The sequence below is a fragment of the Artemia sp. Qi Xiang Cuo genome, chromosome 4 (assembly GCF_049724085.1).
Source record: "Artemia sp. Qi Xiang Cuo chromosome 4, ASM4972408v1, whole genome shotgun sequence".
Taxonomy (NCBI): Eukaryota; Metazoa; Arthropoda; class Branchiopoda; order Anostraca; family Artemiidae; genus Artemia; species Artemia sp. Qi Xiang Cuo.
This window is the reverse complement of record NC_142797.1, coordinates 9,189,305-9,211,711: the sequence shown is the minus strand read 5'-3', so window position 1 is coordinate 9,211,711 and position 22,407 is coordinate 9,189,305. Positions and strand designations below refer to the sequence as shown.

The 22,407-nt window shown below is 37.0% G+C and overlaps 1 protein-coding gene across 1 annotated transcript in view; it reads left to right on the top strand.

Moving 5' to 3' along the window:
• Positions 1 to 22,407, top strand: part of LOC148952760 (uncharacterized) — a 76,032-nt gene that overhangs the window by 27,433 nt on the left and 26,192 nt on the right. The window contains exons 4-7 of the mRNA XM_089088070.1: positions 1,345 to 1,526; positions 7,017 to 7,158; positions 8,290 to 8,457; positions 15,347 to 15,482. Coding sequence (XP_088944196.1) covers positions 1,345 to 1,526; positions 7,017 to 7,158; positions 8,290 to 8,457; positions 15,347 to 15,482 — 628 coding nt within the window. The remainder of the gene's footprint in view (positions 1 to 1,344; positions 1,527 to 7,016; positions 7,159 to 8,289; positions 8,458 to 15,346; positions 15,483 to 22,407) is intronic.

Sequence of the window (22,407 nt, the reverse complement as noted above, 5' to 3'; positions counted from 1 at the left end):
TAGTTTTTACAATTTTATTTGATTAAATTTCTACCTACAAATGGGAACATGTCCTGAAACTCCAAAATCTACGAGACAACCTAAATACTAATAAAATCAATAAAACCCAAACCCAACCCAAATCAATAAAATAACCTTGGAGGTGCTGCACCTCCACTTTGTGCCTCAAATAACACAGATTAAATCTGCATATTATTCCGATTCAAACAAAGCACCATTCTTTATTACCTAAAAAGATGGCGGTGGAGGGGGACTGGAGGACGATGTTGGATTGCTAGCCAGCCAACTTCGGTCATCTAGCCATGTATATTGAAAATCTTTCCATAATTCTGATTCTAAGAGATACAACTTGCCTACCTCTCAGTAACAGGGTCGGAAGTTAAAAGACGACAGAGAGGCCACAGGCCAACTTAGGTTCTCCAATTATTCCGATGAAAAGAGAGGGCCGAGGGCCTTCTAGTACTTACTTCTAGGGAATTTACTTACTTACTTTACTTAATTAAAAAAACACGATTATAACACTTCACAATTTACAACTACTGAACTAATGAAAAAACCTAAGTTTTTGCTGGCGTGCAGTAAAACGGCTAGCCATTTAAAAAACACATGAACAAACAACAACTAAATAAACTAAAAAATGATGGAAAAAATATCTAATAACTTTCATTTTGATGGTCCACGGAATAAATATCTTAATGCTTCATTCGTTATTTTTTTTATTTTCAAAAACATATATAAGTTATATATATGTTATAAAAAAGTTTTTATAACTTTTTTTATTAGTTCTGTATTCGTGTGCCACGAAAAATGTTGGAAATAATTTTTTTTTGTGAAATACCTTTAAAGCCGTGCCTACCCGAAAAGACACAACAAAAACTCGTAATGAGACTTTTAGTGAATTCGTCGACCAGCAGTTGTTTATACGTGCTTAGATTAATTTAACTCTGTTTACTTTTTTAATTTGAATTTTTTGTAGCAGCTGAGTAGTTTAAGTTAAGAATATAACTATTCAAATGTCAGAATCACCTCTTTTGCTAATCAACCGCCATAGTGACGGAACTAGTATTAGCTACACAAGGGTGTATCCAGGATTTTTTTTTTTTTTTTTGGGGGGGGGGAGGGGGTCTACAAAAAAACTTAAAAAAAGGCATCACAATTTGTTTATATGCATATTTGTTACGTTTTTTTTGTGGACACTAGTGCCAGTTCCACTTTTACAACTTGAACACGCTCTGTGCTACTTTCCATTCCCTTATAAATCTTTTCTATTTTATTTTGAACAAGTCTCTTTTGATGACCTCACCACTTTTGAACGTGTTTTTAAGTTGGATTTTTCAATTGTAGGCTACTGATGGCCAAGCAATTGTTAAAGAAGAAAGTATAAGAACAGCCAAGGAAGGTGCTTCTTACACCAGAAAAGCTATTTCGTTTGCAGAAGAAGGAAAACCAAAAGAAGCGAAAGAAATGTTTCATGAGGCCTTAATTTCTTTTAATAGGTCAATCGGACTTTATCCTTTTGATTGCAGGTGAGATATTATATTCTACTGCTTTTACTATTAAGTTGTCTCAGTGTGAAATCGCCTGAGTGTGACACAGTAGTTGACTCTCTTTGTCTCCCCATGTTTAAAATAATAATTTAATGCTGAAAAAAGCCTCTGACGATTCTCGACGAAAGGAGAAATTAGAAAATAAGTCTGTTCCATGAAAGTTTTTAACTTCTTCCTTGAGTGAAACGAAATCTGGGCTATTCACGTTTAATGAGGCCGGACTATTTCACTTGCTGATGATCTTTTGGAAGAATGCCCATATTCTGGTATCCTGGGAGACGCCTTGCCGTTTAAACTGATGGCCACGTAGACTTGACGTACTAGACAGTTGGGTGCTGTTGGGTGCCATATTGTCATAAAAGGTTCCTGTGCAGATCTTAGAAGTTTCAATCTTGTTGCCAGATAAAAACAATAAGTCAAAGTTGGTAGTTGAGCTTCCAGAGTTCTTCTTCATAAGGAGGCAAAATAAAGTTGGACAGAGTTTCTTTATTCTACGCGGTACGGGTTCAAAGAGTCGATGTTGCCATCGTAAAAAGGTCGAATGACAAAATGTATCTAATCCAGCATTGGTCTTACCAAGGCGTTGATCAGGCAATGAATGAACGAGAGCCAATCATAAGAAAGCGTCGATGGTAGTTGGCCTAAGCCATTGCCTCATTAAGATTTCATTGAGAAAAAAAAATTTGTCTTCGCTGTTAGTAAAATAAATTTTTAAATCTAGTGTTGAAACGTTCAAACCAACATTCTTCCTTTTTTGCAAAGAGTTCCAGTATTGTGAATGCAGTGCTCAGGTCTAGGTTGTGGTTGGTGGTATAGATGGTTTAGGTATCTGGGGAGCTATTAGTATTCAAAAATAGTAAAAAATGTGTCATCTAACATCACTCAACCTGGTCCTTACAAACAGCCTAGAGTAGCATAATCACGACCTGCTAAGACTATATCACGATTTTCTGTGGCTAATTTCAGTGTCGGCTGACAGCCTCAAAGACGAAAGGATCATTAGCGAGTTTGTCTTTTTTGAAAACCAAAGATTTCCTTATATTGCGATTTATAAAATTAGTTTTAATAGTATTTAAATATTTTACGAATCAAATGCTAAAAATCAACCAACATCCCATACAGCACACCAACAGCTAATCTTTCGCAGGTCTTCGCTAGTCTTCTAATCTTCACTGCGAATCTTCGCAAATCTGCGAAATAACTGCGGAATAGCTAATATTCGCCACGAAACATGAACAGGGAAAAATGAAAAAACAATACGTAAAATCAAGAGATAGAATTTTAAAAAGTTATTTTGAGAATTAAGAATTTATTTAAAACATAACTATTTGTGAAACTATTAACGAGGCAAATTTATATGTAACTTATACTCAACGTACCTGTAGGCTTATACGTAACCAAATGCGTGAATAGCATCATAATTCATGATGTACAACAACGTAAAAAAAGGTAAAGAATACTGCATTGGACTTTACAGTCCCTACCGGCGGTGCTGATCTCCATTTCTTAGCCCTTCAGCCAGGAAGTGCAATGAGGGATTGGGGGCCAACCATCCTGTGCTTTCGCAAACCCTTCCTGTTTACCTTCCCTAGATTTCTCCAGGTACCCATTTAAAGTTGATTCGACTCTGGTTGAGCTTACAGAGTCACGCCACTGACCCCCGTCCAAAACCAAATATTTGGGTACACTAGGATTCGACCCCTCTTCCTCTCGGATAAAGGATCCAACAACATGACATTTTTAATATTTAGTAGGGGAGACCGGGGTATTGCGGACACTTTTTCACAGGATTGCAAATAACTTTTCAGTGAGACACTTTTTTGCACGTCCGATTCTATCATCATTAACTTCAGTATGTTAGCTTTATTTGAGCTATTCATAAGATACTCGTACCTCTTACCAGATTCTCATGGGAAGTGATTAAACGAAAAGTGGCAAAAGTGTCCATATACCTGGATTACCGAGGTATAATGGACACTTGGTAATGGTAATTCGGACACTGGTGTCCAATATACCCTGGGTTGCTAACGTCAGAAATAGAAGAGTGAAATTCAAAAGTAATAAAGAGAGTAAAAGAGAAGCATAAGAAATCAGAAAGAGAAGAGTTGGTTGTTTATTAAAAATGTATTGAATATATATAACAAATAGGTATGCAGTGACAAATTAGGCAATATTCACCTGTAGGCTTTAATTCAGCTCAGCTGTTCAGCTGTGGTACTTTAAGCAGTCAGAAGTACTTGATTTCAAATAGGGATGTTCACTTGAAAAACAAGCTGTTCTGCTTGTTGCATAATGCCACCAGTAAATGATGGAGGCTCTAAGTTCATTTTAATGCTTGCTTTGTCGAATATAAAAATCTGATCTGTTCTCGTAAAATTCATGAAAGGAGGCACAAGGTCTTTTCAAAAAGAGCACCTCATATTTGTCTTCCTCCTCTGAACCACTATCTTCCCAATTTAGTAGGTTAAGAATTTTCCTATTTTTCCCTCTAAGACAAGTACATAGTCACCACTTTTCACTTCTCCTACAACATCTGCATGCATGCTTTCATTATCTAAGTCACTTAGATGGAATTCTTCTTCCATTTCATCCTTAATACTCTCTACGATGTCAAAACTAAGGGCCTTTTCCCCTTTTTTCTTACTAAGCTTTGCCTTGTTACTTTTCACTTTTTTCTTTCCCTTAGCCTATGCTGTTCATTCAGCGAAGTCTTTCATAATTTGATTTTTAACAGGTTTGTCAGTGGCTATAATGCTCTTGGTCCTTTTGCGGCATATTTTGTCTGGCACTGGCTTTAGGGTGAGGAGGAATCTTTTCAAGGAAGATATTTGGGCATACAGGCGTTTCTTCTCGTAATTCTGAAGATGCACTAGAAGATATGCTTGGCTTAGAGAGATCATTGCTTTCATGAGGATTAATGCTCGGAGGGGCTTGTTCTGCACGATCAGAGACATAGGAGCTCAAGAATTCGTCATCCGTAAAAATATCATGGTCGAAGGGATAGACTCCAGAAACGCCGAAGCAAGACTGAATATTCTGTAGTGTAAAAGTCTGTGGAAAAGCAATGCCAAACAGTTCTGCAATATTATCAATCTCAATGAGCTGACCAGAATGGCTAAGCATCCACGCATCGGCAGTTCTATTGTAGTGAGCCGTTAGTGGTCCAAAGGCAGATCTATCCAGGGGCTGACGACTGTGACTTGTGTTTGGTGGGATAGTAAGTATTACGGTTCCATTCAATTTAGCATATTCTACTGATTCCAGGCTCATATGGCTCGCATGGTCATCCATGATAAATAAGACTTTTGAGGCAAGACTACATCGTGTGTGCTTTTGAAAGTGTTTAAGAAATTCTGGATAGATTTCAACAGTCATCCATCCACTTACATAAGCGGCAGCTTTCGTGCCAGTAGGGGCACCAGAGACCCTACGATCTTTGGGGTGAACACGCGGGAAGAACATAAAGGGGGGAATTGCTACACCTGTAGCACTTACTGCACAGCATACTGTCACAAGCTCACCCCTCTTGGCTGATGTTAGTTGACCAACTTGCTTAGCACCTTTTAGAGCTAACACTTTCTTAGGATTGTGGACAGTTGTAAGACCAGTTTCATTAACATTCCATACAGCACAAGCTTCAAATTTCTCCTTTTCTAACACAGCCGAGCAATTGTCAAAAAACTCATTGAGTGTTATTTCATTGAATGCTGTTGCCCGAGCAATGCTCGTAGCCTGAGGAGAACGGATAGACACACTTTCTTTTCAGGAAGGACGTAAACAAATCTGCACTAGCAATTTCATTATTTTCCCAGCTGTTCGGAATCTTTTTCTTGTTCATTGTTGCAAACTGATAGGCCAGAATACAACATTGTTTTGGGCTGAGTCCAACGTGTAGCTTACTAGCTTTTGTCAGATAATTGGCTAGATTGTTTTCTTCAATACCACTTAATATTCCTTTAATGCCTTTATCAGCTTTAAATACCTCTGGCTCTTTATTCTCAAATTCATTTAAAGGTACTTCCTTCCAAATTTCAACCCATCTTATCAGGCTTGCTCGAGGAATGTTGAGTTTTCTTGACGTTTCTTGGAAACACCACTGCGAATCTTTACCAAAGCTTCTTTAATTGTCTGCCTATCTGTTAAGCCCCTGGTTGACTTTCTTAGATAAGTTCTTGACATCTGAATCATAATTAGCTATTATAATCAAGATTTAAAGTAAATTTTGCTGCTACTGGGGCATCATGGACACCCCTTTCCATATTACCCTGGTCTTTGATGTCCATATTGCCCCTTAATCAGTTACAATAAAAAAATTAGAATTTGTCTTCTCCATGAAGTGCCACTTCAAATTATAAGTATTCAATGCCTGACCTAAGCAGTACTCTCTGAACTTACCTTAAACACATTGTGAGACTAAGTACTGCTTGTTGAAAATTTTAATTCAGTGAAAACAAAGAAATTTACTTCACCTTTGAAATATTTAAATTTATGCTCTCAGAAATTAAGGCGTAATCCAAACGACAAAAGTCATTTACCACATGTCTCTACCATTAATGCTACCTATTTTGGCTATAATGAATTCTAATCTAGAGTCACCCGGAGTGCATAGGAGTGGGGTGTCCATATTACCAAGGTGTCTATATTGCCCCGGTCTCCCCTAACTATCATTTATCTAATTACTATTGATCGGCGAAACACTTTGCTGTTAGAAAAGACGAAATCAAGTCTCATCAGACCTCGTCTGCTTGGTCATCTACATAAATCTAATGTATGTGTGATTTGAGGGTAGAGATTATTTTTATTTGCATTTGAGTAAGGGAGTTACATTTGCGTTTGGGTATTTAGTCGTATTCTCTTACAGAACTTTCAGTTTTCGTTCTGTGGAAAATTCGTCGTTATGATCAGAGAGTTTTGTTGGCAATCCAGTGCTTTGCCATGGCCTTTTTATTGTTTGAAAGATTTAAATCTGGATTTTTTTTTAGATATCTCAGGTACCAAGGATAGTGAAAATCGAATCTGATTGTTTTAATGAAAATAAACTCTATTTGTAGTTATGCCATTTTTGGTAGTAGCGGGCGCCAAATTAAAAAAAAGTGCTGCAGAAAATAAGCTAAATCATATGGCACCAAATAGTAAAGGAGGTGTAGCTTTCCTTTGAAGGTGTAATTGCCTTCGGGAATCAACAAGGTTAAGATTCTTACGGACGAAGAGCGTTGCCAAATTTATGTTTTTGGCTTGTTTATTTATTTTAACTGTTCAACGTGGCAACTCTGTCGAAAATGTGATATTGATCTAAAACTTATACTTTTCAAACAACCAAAAGAAGCACATTTGTTTTTCAAAGGTTTTCTTATATCCGATTTTTCAAAGTACAAATAGAGGGTTGATGGGTATAGGGGTTAAAAATTTGTCTTGTTTTGTACTATAAAAACTTATTTAATTTTTTTATAAGTTTGTACTTTGTTTTAGGTATTATGCTAATCGAAGTTTAGTTTACATCAAGCTGAGTGAATTTGATCTAGCTATTAGAGATGCAGAAAAAGCTCTTTCTTTAAACGAAAATTTTCTTAAAGGACACTACAGAAAAGGACAAGCTCTTATTGGTCTTAAAGTAAGAACAGAACTTATTTTTAATGTCTTTAAGTGTTTGAGTTTTTGTTTTATTATTATTATTATCTAGAATTCTTAGTAGTATCCAGAACCCTCGAAATTCCATGTTTACAATCCTTTTATTTCTATTACTATTTGCTAGTATTACTGCTTACTACTATTCACTACTATTACTAATCACTACAATCTTTTTATTGATATAAATACTACTGAACTAACTCTTTTTTAGAAGCTGCTTTATTTGTTAAGCAGCTTTACGAAGAATGTAGTTCAATTGAGGCTTTGAGGCCCTATACGCAGGGCTGCCATGGCTATAGAAAATTTTAAATTTTCGTGGGGAACAATTTTGTGTTCAAGGATTTAAAAGAGAAAAGTCTTCGTCTTCTTCTTGTTTAGTTATTTGAAGACACCAAAACATAATGTTCACGCAATTCAAGGCCCTGCAGCAGCTAAGATTGAACTCCTGGCCTCGTGTTGCCAAGCAGATATCAATCCACTGTGCCACCATAGGGTTTAAAATCACAAATTAAAAATCAAATAATAAAAAAAAAACTCTCTCTTATTCCCTCCATCCCTCTATCTCATTTCCTCCTTGTCTCTCTCACGCTCTCATTCCCTCCCCTTTCTCTCTCATACTCTCATTCTGTCTCTCTTTTATCACAAGCATTTTGTGTCGAACATTCGTTTGGACCGGCAGACAACACTACTTTTCCGGTTATTAATAAAATGAACTATATAAACTTAACGGATAAAAACTTTTAATTAAGATGGTGAAAAGTATTACACCTACTAAATACTTTCCTAATACTATGTTGGTTCGGAATGTTGTTTTCATCCAGTGGCGTCAGTTCAGGAAAATGAAAGGGATGGGGAATGGATTTTTTTTTAATAAGATAGAGAAAAAAAAATGTTTTTTAGAACCTAGATGGGGGTAGGGTATTTTTGCTGGCTACGTAATGCATGGGCTGTATTGAATGAAAGAATGAAACAAACTTAGAGTAGTCCGTGGATATATCTACGCTATCTACTAATTTATGTTATGTTAAGTAGCCGTATTATAGCTCGAAACTGTATGCAATGAATATTGCATTTCTCTGAGTTTCAATCAATTTTGTTGTCTTTCTGCTTTTAGGAATACGATGAAGCCGAGCGCTGTTTTATGAAGATGTTAGAAATTGACCCCAATTTAGAAGAAGCTCATGAGGAAATTCGGGGTTTGAAAATTTTCAAACTGAAAGACACGGGCTCCTCAGAGGATGTAGTTATATCGGCTATTGATAAGTTAAATGGAGACTTTGAGGTATCATTTTAGCCCTTAAAGATGGTTTGGCAGTATGTGTTGTTTATTTTCGTGTTTTTAACTTGTGAATAGATGCCATATTTGAATTTTTCTGTTTTTAGAAGCTAAAAAAGACCAGTTTTAAGTACTGAGGACACGATAGATGGATAAATATTCATTGGAAAACGCCATAGGGCCATGGCAACAAACAAAATGCTACGCTTACACAATTGAATAATTCAACAACATATACAAAATAAAATTTAAAAAAAAAAAAACTCACATACGTACAAAAGTACTTTAAGAATTCTCCCCCCTCCCTTCCTCTAAAATTTTTTCCAATTTCCCTATCATTCTTACTTTTCTATATTTTGCAATATTTTCATTGTCCCAAATCATTTGATCCCTTTACTGAAATAAACTATTCCTTTGGCCCCACCCTACCTGAATACAAATCTTTTCTTAAATTCAGTACTCTAGGACAAAGGACCATAAAGTTAAACAGATCTTTACCAGTTTTTCCACACATGAAGCAAGAACGAGGACCATCTATCACCCCTATCCTACCTAGATATTTCCTCCTTTCTCCAAGTGCTAGAAAATTACCCCTCCCTGATATAGTTATATCTCAATTCAAACCTGCTTTAAAGTAAATATCACGATCCTAGACCTCCTTCTATTGCCGGTAAAATACCTCCTTCTATTTCCGGTAAAAAACCTCCTTCTATTGCCGGTAAAAGACCTCCTTCTATTGCCGGTAAAAGACCTCCTTCTATTGCCGGTAAAAGACCTCCTTCTGTTGCCGGTAAAAGACCTCCTTCTATTGCCGGTAAAAGACTTCCTTCTATTGCCGGTAAAAGACCTCCTTCTATTGCCGGTAAAAGACCTCCTTCTATTGCCGGTAAAAGACCTCCTTCTATTGCCGGTAAAAGACCTCCTTCTATTGCCGGTAAACTACAAAGGACGCTGAGTCTGCGCCATCCCACTGCCATTTCTGAATCTCCTGGTCTTCTTTCCACATTTCTTCATTCCAAACAACTGTATCTTTTCCTTCTAACTAGTCTTTTAACTGTTAATTAAAACAACAGTAAAATACTCTTTGCCCCCCCCCCCCCGGACTCATCTTAGCTCTATTCAGATTTAAAATTTTTCTGTTGGTTGTTTCAAAATTATAAAAGCACGTTAACGACTAAATGTCAAAGCTGTAACTGAAGTTTCAAAAATCGTGGCCCTTTCTACTCCACGTTCCTTCACTGCGCATATTCCTGATCTACAATATTATTCCTTTAGGAATAACAATTTCCTCAAGCCATCGAAACGATCATTTCCCGATTATGACTAAAATATTCGCTAAATCCTTTTCACAGTTGAAGTGCCAGTATTCGTTTCCTATATCATTTATACAGTTTGATAACAATATTTATGAGTATTGTCTCAGAAGTACGTGAACGTGACCTCCTTCTATTGCCGGTAAAAGACCTCCTTCTATTGCCGGTAAAAGATGGCTCGTTTCCGACGTAAGGCCGACATAGCTGCATAGGCTCCTACTCCTCCCTGATCTATTCAAAGCTTCAGTCTTTATCCATCTTCTGTAGTCTGAAGGTCCTTTTAATACTTTTTTATAGCCTCTTCCTACGCATTTTCGGGACAACCAACTCTTCGTTAGTCCTAGATGGATGACAAGAAGCACAACCCTTAGAAATCTGATATCCTTCCTCCATAAAACGAGCTCATAGTATAGCTCGAGCATAGTATAAACGTGGCTCGTTTCAAGTCATTTATTACCAAAGAGCGTTAAGAACAAATCTTAGAAATGGCGGTCATTGTTTGGCTAAATTTTAATTACTAAGATTGCTCAAAGACTTTCCTAAATAAAATAAACAATATGCGTGTATTTTGTTGTTGGTGCCTAATTTCTGCCACCTACTGCTTCAGGCAGAAATCAGGTGGAGCACATATTGGAGCACATGCCCCCTTCTTTGACTGTGAAGTCAAAAAAAAAAAAATGTCAAAGCTGTAACTGAAGTTTCAAAAGGATATTGCTAATAAGATTATGCTAATAAGCTAATAAGATAGGGTTGAAAGGACTAACTGCTAGTTCATATACCCTGTATACACATTTTAGAACTGGAACTGGATAAAATGACAAAAAATAATCAATTTCGACTAATTTCTGTGCAAATCGATTATGCAATAACACAACGCAAATCGGTGCGTACAAATTTTTTCAACCCTGTCTCTCTCGAATTATATCAACTTTGGTTTCTGAGACAGAACAAAGAGAATAGTTTTCGATTTTTATTGACTCTCAGTACAGTTTTCACTAGAGTGTGCCTTTTGCTTTCGATAATTAGCTTTCTGGATGATTTATTCGCTTGAATTTACGCTTCACATACTTTATCATAAAAAATCATTAGATTTGAGAAAAAATCACTAGTTTTAGGAGTAAAATTACAAGAAATCACCGCCTCCCCCCCCCCCCGAAAAAAAATACCGAAAAATAGAGATAAATCACTAGGGGTGGCGACCCTTATCAAAGGCAAACTTAAAGAATACTTACCAATGAAGAGATAGCCAAGCGTCTTTCTAAGAAATTAGCTGCTTTCTAAGAGAAAGGGAATGTTGGATTCCAGTTCAATTTTATAATGCACGTAAAAAAAGGTTCAAAAGTATAGGCTAAGTTTAAAATTATGTCACAATTGGTTAAGGCGGCCTAACTACTTTGAAATGGTAAGGACATTATAGTGAAGATATTATTTAGTTATTATGGATTATTTATATACAATCTGACATTGATTTTTGTGTCATATTAACTTATGTTGCAGCCGCTGGTTTGTATTTGTCTCCTGTTTTTCTGCATCTATGCTTATTTACTTAAAGTAATTACAGAGGATGATTCTACAGTTCTCACCAGGGGCGTCGCGTCCCGAGGGGGAGGGGCCCTCCTCCCAACTTTTTTGGCATTCGGTAAAATTTTCACCGAAGGCAGAAATTTTGGCAGAAATTTTGCAAAATCGGTCGAAATTTAGTGAAATTCTTGATTTCTGCCGAAAATTCGGCAAAAATCAGGGTGATTCGGTAAAATTTACGAAGACGGCCCCATCCTCCCCAATAAAATGAGCCTCAGGACGACTCTGGTTCTCACTCAATGAGGAGGTTTTATTTCTTTCTTTTTTTGTTGTTCTCTTTGTTTCTAAGTAGTTTCAGTATTTTTTCTCAAAATTATTTTCTGGTTCTCGAATAGTTAAATTGTTTTTGCTACCTGAAAACTCTTGTAATAGCACATTATGTGAGAGCTTCCGTTGGTCTTGATGCAAGGCCGTACCCAGGATTTTTTTCGGAGGGGGTTTAACTCAAAGATTTTTTCGGGGGGGGGGGGGTACAGAAAAAAGCGCATACAAAATTTGTTTATATACATTTTTGTTACGTTTTTATGAGTAAAAAAACATTTCGGGAGCGGTTCAAACCCCCCTAACCCTCCCCCCCTCTGGGTGCGGCCTTGCTTGATTGTATAACACTGGTTTTTAGTGCTGCTAATTTTAGTGAAGGTAATATGAGTCAATATATATTTTCACGTTTCTAAGCTGGGATATTTTTTTTTGAAAATGATAGGTACCATAAATTTTCCAGGAAGAGGGAGGGGGGGTATTTCTGGCATAATTTGAAAAATGATTAGAAATTAAATGAAAAACAGTTTTTTTTCAAACGAAAGTAAGGAGAATCTTCCAGGGGGTATTGTCTTGGGTAAATTTTCCCCGGATGGGGGAATTATCAGAGAAGAGAGAATTTTACAAGGGGGGGGGAGGTAATCCTACGTGGGAGGATCTTGCATTGGAAAAATCTTATTGTTGGGTAAGGCCGTATCCAGGGGGGGGTTACCCGGTTTGAACCCCTCCCCCCCCCCCCGAAATTTTTGACCGAGTCGAAAATAAGTCGAAAATTAGTAAAACCTAGGTAAAAATCAGTAAAATTAGTCGAAAACTGAGTCAAAAATTAGTACCCCCCCCCCCCGAAAAATTCAAAAATTATTAACCCCCCCCCCCCCCCGAAAAAAAATCCTGGATCTGCCCTTGTTGTTGGGGGTTTTCCCCGGAAAAGGATTTCCCGGTATAATTTGAAAAACGATCAGGAATTAAATTTAAGAAAAACCAGGTTTCTAACTGATAGTAAGGAGCAACATTAAAAATTAAAACGAGCAGAGTTTGTTCCGTACGTGAGGGGGCTGCCCTCTCAACAATTCTTCGCTCATTACGCTGAAGTTTTTTAGTGCTTAAAAAAGCTTCTTATCCCAATTCATTGGCCTTGTGTTTCAGCAGTTGTTCTTAAAGAATTTTAGACATAAATTCAAATTTCAGCTTAAAGATCGAGAAGCCGTTGAAAGGGCAGCCCCCCCCCCATATACGGAATAAATTATGTTCATTTAAGTTATGATGTTGCTCCTTACTTTCAGTTGAATTTTTTTTTGTATTATTATTACTTAATCTGATCATAGAAGATTTCGAAAATAAACTTTGAAATAATGTTAGGCTTCTTCTAGGCTATTTTCTTGAGTTACAGATTTTATGGTCTATTGGTCAAGGTTAATCTATGGTTTTCAAACACGTTTTTGTTTTCCAAAGGTCCAGCTTATACAAACGAGTAACATCACATGAACAAGTTTATCAGTGGATTGGACTAGAAATATGAGAATGTTAGATTTGATTAGAATGAGTATCTTTTTTTTTATTAAGAATATGGGTTGAGAAGGGCGGTAGCCCTTCTCAACCTGCGGTAGCCCTATCAGTAGACTTATGCGTAGCCCTGCGGTAGCCCTATTAGTGGATTGGACTAGAAATATGAGAATATTAGATTTGATTAGAATGAGGATCTTTTTTTTTATTAAGAATAAGGGTTGAGAAGGGCGGTAGCCGTTCAGCATAGCCTTGAACGTGATATTAAAAGTGGAAATAAATCGAATTTATTTTTAAACGAAAGCAGAGCAATTTTCAAGTTTAAATCAAACAGGAATGATTAAATATATGAGGGGGGTGTATTCCTCTCCCTTCTCTGGATGATTTAGTATAGAGTGTTTAATATTGTTACGTTAATTAGTATGTAGAATATGTTGAAAATTTGGTGTAAAGAATGAAGAGGGGGCTAGGAGAGAGTGGAGCACCCCCTCCGTTTATTGGACTGTTTATGTTTGCTTTGAATTTTGAATGTTGGTCTTTGCTCTCATAAAAAAAACACTTTTTTGTACAGTGCTGGAAACCAACAAAGTTTTTCTAAAAATTAGGAATTTCTGAAAATTAAAGTCTAAAATACATTAGTCAATTAGTGTAAAAAGAAAAGCAAAAAACTTAAACCCTCCAAAAGAGCAGTCAAGCACATTCTGGTTTGAGAACACACATTTTGTTATTAAATGAAAGATAGTTGAGTCAACTATGATATCAAGTGCTGGAAAAGCCCTTCTCAACCTGCGGTAGCCCTATCAGTAGCCTTATGCGTAGCCCTGCGGTAGCCCTATTAGTGGATTGGACTAGAAATATGAGAATATTAGATTTGATTAGAATGAGGATCTTTTTTTTTATTAAGAATAAGGGTTGAGAAGGGCGGTAGCCCTTCAGCATAGCCTTGAACGTGATATTAAAAGTGGAAATAAATCGAATTTATTTTTAAACGAAAGCAGAGCAATTTTCAAGTTTAAATCAAACAGGAATGATTAAATATATGAGGGGGGTGTATTCCTCTCCCTGCTCTAAATGATTTAGTATAGTGTTTAATATTGTTACGTTAATTAGTATGTAGAATATGTTGAAAATTTGGTGTAAAGAATGCAGAGGGGGCTAGGAGAGAGTGGAGCACCCCCTCCGTTTATTGGACTGTTTATGTTTGCTTTGAATTTTGAATGTTGGTCTTCACTCTCATAAAAAAAAAACACTTTTTTGGTACAGTGCTGGAAACCAACAAAGTTTTTCTAAAAATTAGGAATTTCTGAAAATTAAAGTCTAAAATACATTAGTCAATTAGTGTAAAAAGAAAAGCAAAAAACTTAAATCCTCCAAAAGAGCAGTCAAGCACATTCTGGTTTGAGAACACACATTTTGTTATTAAATGAAAGATAGTTGAGTTAACTATGATATCAAGTGCTGGAAAATCTACATTTGGTTCTGAATCACGAAATCCCTCAACTGGCCTTTTGTGATTAAATGAAAGATAGTTGAGTCAACTATAATATCAATCAAGTACTGAAAAATCCACGTTTGGTTCTGAGCCACAAAATCCCTGAACTGAACCATTCAGCTTTCAGAGTTAAAGCAGTACAGCTTTTTTTTTTGTGGGGTGGGGGGGGGACATCAAAAGTTTTACCAACAGGTTCTAGGCTTGTCACCAAGGACTTGCTCAAACAATTTCATGAAAGCAAAGTAAAAGTCTTGCCTTCTTTATTTTAATGAGAAAAAAAATTTGGTTTGGACAAATTATGGTACGGTTCTAATAGCTGTAAGACACGCGACATATCATATAGCGAAGGAGATGAAAAAAAACTAGTCAAACAGATTTCAACGGAGACTTCATTGCACACAGTGGTTTCTCACTGCGTCTACAATGTTTAAACTTTAGTTTTTTTAGGTTTAGGGGAAAAAAAGGTACCTAGGTTAGGTTACGTATTTAATATATGCTATGCTTTGACTCCTCACCCCCCTAATGTGCAAATATAAAGCCTGAATTTGTTTCTAAACTGTTATATTTTCATTTATCCTGTTTTAGTACCGGGTATCTGTATCGCGTGTTGCAGACTAACAGGTTTTTATCTGATCTTCTTTGCATTATCGCGTGTCTTACAGCTAATAGAACAGTACCCAAATTTTTGGTGTTTTCAGTTTTGTGTGTGTTTTAAATACCTCCATTTTAGATATCCTTTCTTTTTAAGGTGAAAACACCAGTGTCACTGTTGTATGAGTTGTATGTTAAAAAAGGCATAACACCTAAGTATGACCTCCTACAGATTGAAGGGATTCTGCATGAACAAATTTTCAAGTACAGAGTCTCAGTTGGAGATCTAGCTGGTGAGTGCTGACCTCTGGTTATCAAAATAATTTTAAGATTTTGTATATTTTTAATTTTACATTTTAACTTTAAAATACCGTAACATTGTTTAGATAAGTCAGAGCGGATAATTGCCCCTACTTCACAGGGGAAAAAAACATATGCAGGAAGTACAAAGTTGCATGATGTTTCAAACAAGTTTAACATTTCCCAGTCGATGTATTTGGGGTCTAAACTGTGTTAAAATAAAGCTGAAAGGGAAACTAAACGGTACCTGCAAACCTTCTGTTTCCGTGACTAAGCACAGATCCAGATTCCGGAGCATTGGTTCGGGAGAAGCGTTTCTTATGCCTCTTTGGTTTTCTTTTTCTTCGAGAGAAAAAAATTGTTCATTCAAGTGGTATTTGTGTATATGTTTCTTCTATACTGCATGCAAAGGACAAAAACTTTGAGTTTGAAATTCATAATACTAAGTTGTGTAAAAAAATAGACAGCTTATGTATATTATTAAAGAGATAAAAATAAAAACTGTAAATAAAAAGTAAATAAATAAATAGTCCTAAAGATAAAATAAATAAAAAATAAGTACAAATTTACTTGTAAATAAATTTACAAATAAATAAACATATATAATAAAAAAGTTATGTAATAAAAAAAAACAGCTTTTCCAACAAGAAAAGTTTAGTGGGAAAGTATTAATGGATTTTTGTACATATTAAATAATATATAACAAGTTTTTTCAACTGAAAGTAAGGAGTAACATTAAAAATCAAAGCAAACAGAAATTATTTCGTATATGGGGTTGCCCCCTCCTCAATACCTTGCTCTTTACGCTAAAGTTTGACCGCTTGTCCCAATTTTTTAAGAACAACTCCTGAGACACAAGGGTAGTTTACTTAAAATAGGATGCATTTTTTAAAAGTGATAAAACTTTATCGTTAAGAGCAAGGTATTGAGGAGGGGGGCACCCCCTTCATACACAGAATAATTTCTGTTCGTTTTGATTTTTAATGTTGCTCCGTACTTTCAGTTGAGAGACTTTTTTTTATTTAATTTCTGATGCTTTTTCAATAATCCCGGTAAATATGGCTCAACCTACATGAAAAATTCCCTCCCCTCACGAAAAAGTCGTCCGTGGGAAGTTCGTCCCGAGTAAAATACACAACCCGCTGTAAAATTCCTTCCGGACAATTCTATCCTGGCTGAAAATCCCTCCCCTCTCCCGCCGTAAAATTTCTTGCAGAAGATTCAGCCTGAAAAATTCTCATTAGCATTCTTTCATTTTAAAAAGACTAAGTTCTAATCGTTTTTCTAATCACTCCAAAAATTCCTCCTTCCCTGGAAATTGTTTCTTGGAAATCCAAATACGCTAAAAATTTCCCCCTGACAATTCTCTTGGAACATCTTCACATGCAAAATTGAAAAGGCAAAGTGAAATAAGACAAATAAAAGGAATTTAGTATAGGAATTGTGTCAAATCCTCACAGTCAAAAATTTCCCTGGAGTTCTCCCCCGGGAATTCCCTCCACACGGATAATTATCCCCATGAAAACTCACTCCAAACACAAAAACCCTCCCAAAAACTGTCTGTATACTTCCCAATAACAAAAACTATACGTAAACAATGGCAGGGTTTGGACTCGCCTATAAATTCCAATAAATTCCTATATTTTAATGCACTCCTATAAAATGCCTTTATTTTGGCTAAAATCCTATTATTCCTATATTTTCGGCTGAAGAGCACCAAGAACATTGCTTATGATTTGCAATTTTCACTGCCCGTTAAGTAAGCCAAGATGTGCTTTTCTTTGGTTTTGACTCTGCTTGTAGACTGTGCTGTCTTTCGGTGTAGATCTATAAGGAATTACAACTGCTTAGCTGTTTGAACTTAACTAATACTTTGTGTTGGGATTAGTAAGCTGCTTCTGCCTGGGCTATGCTTTTGTGTTGACTTAGTAGCCTATGTTTTGTTTTTTGTCATGTTGGGCCTGTCCGAAATGAGCTAAGATCAGTATATAGGCTAGCAGTCTCTGCTTAATGAGACTGAGTTCTTGCGACTTATGCGTTTCCTGGCCGAACGCTATAAAAGGCTGATGCGAATACGGCCCAGTTTCGGACATATCCAAATTTTTTCTTTTTATGGCCTTTTAATCGCGGGATGTTATTTTGTAGGTGATGCTTCGTAATTAAGTATGGGGCCTACCAAGTTCAATAGTTCATGGCTTGCTAAGACGTATTGCAGCGATAGAAAGATTGGCGAATGGTATAAGACTTGGAACGACCAGTACTCGTTCTTTTGCAAACTCTGCTTGAAAAATTTTGGTTGCACAGCTGGGGTTGCTCAGCTAAACCAACATGTGCGATCTGTAGAACGCAAAGCCGCAGTTGCTGCTCAACTACATCCACTACAACTTCACCTGACCGGACAATCTCGAATTGATGAAATAACCAAGGATAAACCATTAGTTCGTACAAACATGTTTTGTGAGCGTGTTGCCGCTTATAAATCTGAGTTAATATGGGCACTTCAGATGGCACGGAGTTCCATGTCTGCTAACTCTTCAGACCATGTTGTCGCAACCTTCCATGCGATGTTCCTCGGTAAGATCCCCGACGGAATGTCCCTATGTGCGAAGAAACTCACGTATTTGATCACCGATGTCGCTGCATCCTTACTGTAAGCAAATGCTTGTGAAGGACACTCAGTCATATTTTGTACTAGAATATGACGAGACAACCAACAACGCTGGTATGAAAGAGTTACAGATACGTGTTCGATTTTGTTCCTCATACGGAAACGAAATCCAGAGCAGACATTTATGCACATGTTTTATGGGCCACGCGACAAGTGATGACCTGTATAGGAAGATTATGTCAGCCATTGATCAGAATCAGCTGCCACTTGAAAAACTGATAACGCTTGGAAGTGACGGACCAAACGTCAACAAAAGCGTTTTTAACAAGTTCAATTCCGAAAAAAAGAAAGTGACGGGAAAGGGAATGTTGAACATTGGTACTTGCAACATCCATATAATTCATAACGCTTTCTTGAAAGATCTTCAGGTGTTCGGAGAAGAAAGTTCCGACTTTTTATTCTTGTGCATTCATTCTTTGACGGCTGGCCTGCACGTTGTTAAGACTATCGAAAGTGCCAAAAGATATTGGGAGTGCCAGAGAATACTTTCATGAAGGTTGTCCCAAACCGCTGGCTGATGATTGGACGTGCCTTCGCTAGAATCATGCAACGGTGGCCGGTAATCTTAGAGAACTTCCTGAACTTGGTGCCGAGAGAGAAAAAACTGAAGAATCTTCTGTCCACTCCCAAATTTCTGAAGATTGTGGCTTATATTAAAAGTGTGACGATGAAGGCCCAACTCGAGTTTGTTCTAGCCTCAGCAGAACTGTTAATGAGTTTCACCCAACTGTTCCAGAAAGAAGAGCCTCTCATTCATGTTCTGCACTCAGAGATCAAAAGACTAGTTGTGACGCTTTGCCAACGGGTCTTTACTCCAGATTTCGTGACCGAGACTGAAAATTTCTCAACAGAAATGTTGAACCTTGCTGAAAAATTTGCAGAAAAGCCCATAGTTTCAGAAAATGTGGAACGAGCTTTCGGTGAGAAAGCAACACTGAAAGACAAGGCTATTTTCTATGTCAATGTGTGAAAACATTTTATTGCGGGTATTTGCCATATTTTGAACAAATGTCCTCTGGGAAAGAATGGTTTTCTAGAGGCTTCACGCTGTTTGAGTCCAATCAACATGAAGGATTCAAGAAGCATTGCAGACATAGCAGTTGTGGCACGCGAGATTGCGATCGGAGTAAGCTCAGACGTTGCCCAGGCTGAGTGGCTACTTTTGCGAACGGAAACTGGACCCCGTGAGGTCATTACTCGGATCGATCATTTTTGGAGGCATTATTTTTGACTGGTGAATGAGCGCGGGGACAGCAAGTACCCGGAACTTACCAACCTTATCAAAGCGGTGCTGTCGTTGTCGCATGGCAGTGCAGATGTTGAGCGTGGGTTCTCGCGTTCTGGTAGGATTCTCGGTGAAGACCAGGCCTTGATGTCTGAACGCGTTCTGGATGCGAGACTCATTGTATATGACACGTTGAGGCTTTATAGAGGAAAACCAGAACGGTTTGTTATCACAAAAGAGCTATTGAATCTTGCACTTTCCGCACGGTCTCGGCATCAACAATATCTGGATGAAAAGAAAAAGAAGAGCTATCCGAGAAGGCAAAAGCAGCTTTCGAAGAGGACAACAAGCGGAAATTGCAGGAGGTCCACGACAAAAAGAAATAAATAGAAGACCTGGAAAGCAAAAGGAAAAAACTTAGAGCATCAGAGCAAGAAAAGAGAACAGTAGCAGATACTCTACTTCAGGAAGTGACCGACAGAATGAAGAAGGCTGGCGAGTCCAAGAGTTCCATAGACATTGTCCTAGCTATTTATTTGCAAGAAGGAGCCGTGAAGTTCAGAACAAGTGAAAGAGAGCAGGAATCTGCGAGAATGGAACAGTCTCTTGCAAAGAGAAACACTGACCTCATATCGAAATTGATGCCCAAGAAGCAGCAAGAGTGATTCCAAATATTTTACCTGTATCAGCCAATCGTTGGCACACTACGTGTATCTGATTTTTTACTGTTTTTTACTATTTGTACTGTTTGTATTTGAAATAAAAAAATAAAAAAAAATAAATAAATGCAAAAACTCGGGAAATGATGAATTTATGTGACCAGGCATCCCACGCCATCTACCGCAGATCTGATCCCAAGGACTTCCGAATCCTATATTTGGCCTATATTTGGGCCCGGGAAATCCTATAAAAGTAGGACAGAGCCTATAATTTGAAACGAACCGACCTGTCCGAACCCTGCAATGGGTATACTTTATAACTTAAAGACCTATCCCCGGGGGCTGGGATGAGGTCCATATTATCTCCAAAGGCATAATTTTGGGGCTTTTCAACTATACTGAACAAAATGGCAATCTCAAAATTTGATTGGACACTTTTGGGGGAAAAAGGGGCGTGGGAGGGGGCTAGTTACCCTCCAATCTTTGTCAGTCACTTAAAAAGAACACTTGAAATTTTAATTTATTTTCAAGTGAGCCCTCTCCCGTTGTTTTAGGGTCATTGATACGATACCATCACCCCTGAAAAAAGAGAACAACACGCATCCGTGATCTTTCTTCTGACGAAAAATAAAAATTCCATATTTTTGCAGATAAAAGCTTGAAATCTCTACAGTTTACGTGGGAGGATCTTTTCATGGGGGAAGAGAGTTTCGATGAAATACGGAATAGAGTTTGACCTTTTCTCACAATTCTACTTTTTAAAACAATAAAAAACTTCAGCGTAAAGAGCAAGGCGTTGATGAGGGAACAGTCCCTTTCATATACGGAATAATTTCTGTTCGTTTTAAGTTTTAATGTCGCTCCTTACTTTCAGTTAAAAAAACTTGTTTTATTTATTTAATTGTCCAAGGATCCGGTCCATCTTTGGTCTATTCAATCTGCAAACCGAAATTTTCTATGATTCTTTTACGGTTGTTATACAGCCATTATCAGTTTTTCGATGCGTTGCCATAGCTGAATCGTTAAAAGAGACAACCGCAAACTTTCTTCAAATTCCAGAGTTCATTTATTAAATAATAAATTATCTAAAAAAAAACACAAAAAAGCCCCCCCCCCCTCCTCCCCTCTCGAAAGGCCTTTTTTTTATCAAAAATAGACTATAATATTGAAAAGATACAAAATTATTTTCTGATGCATATTTTAAATTCTTCTTCTTTTCTTTCTTTTATCCAGCGGAATTTGTTCCTCCTTTCTGCGTTTCCTTTTCTTTTTATGTTCTCAATAACAAGTGTTGATACATCACGTAATGGATAGAATCAAACCAGTTTTTGTTTCCTTTTCGTACTCCTGAAAAAAAAAATCAATCCTGTTTCTTTCTTCTTTTTTTTATCTAAGACTCTTTGCTTATTTGTAATCTAATTTGTCGGAAGACTTTTGGCGAGGGAAACAGGGAAGAAAGGTGAAAAAAATATAAAATAAGTCATAAAACAATCCGTAGCCTGCATTTTGCTATTAACTTTAGGACCACACGAGGACCCCATCTTCAAATTATATGTATCTGACCAACACAGGTCAACCTCCTACTAACAACGCCATCTTCATAATTCCAAAACACAATAATGATAATTGAAATGCAACACAAATTCCTCATCAGTAATTATAAATAAAAAGTTTCTAATTTACTATTAAACTTAAATGTTCCCATATAAATTAAACTCTTCTGAAATAAAATCCAATTCTAATTTTTGAAGTGCCACACGAATGACTACCTTGTGCCGCAGCTGGTTGCTGGTTCTATACCTTTAAACTTGCGGGTATCGGATTGAAGACTGAACTAATGCAACGCGTAGAAGGAATTTTTACATCAGTAGCTTTTCGAAGGGCATATGATGAAAAATTGGAAACAAAAGAGAACTCTTGAAAACAGCTGGCAGTTGCCCGTGAACTAAAGAGAAAGCAAAATATGCACAGGATGAGAGATACACAGATCGAAAATTTAGAAGAGGCTTGATTAAAGAAACACTCGTCTATTTAATAATTTTTTTGGCCCTCTTGTGGAAAGAAGAAAGCGAACGAGTGGAAGATGGAAAGATAGATGTCCATAGAAGCAGACAATAAGAAACATACGATTGAAACAATGAAGAAAAAAGAAGCTTAAGAATACAACGAGGAATTTAGTGCTAAAGCCTACAAGAACACCGACATTTTTCGCCACTTTCAGCTTGAAAATATCATTATGGTTTTTAAATGATAGATTTTCATCTACCAGAATTCTCAGAAAACGTACAAAACCACGATAAGGTCTCGAGACCTTATAATGTCGCAATAAGGATAATCGAAAGGTCTTTTGATCCTCGATTACTTTT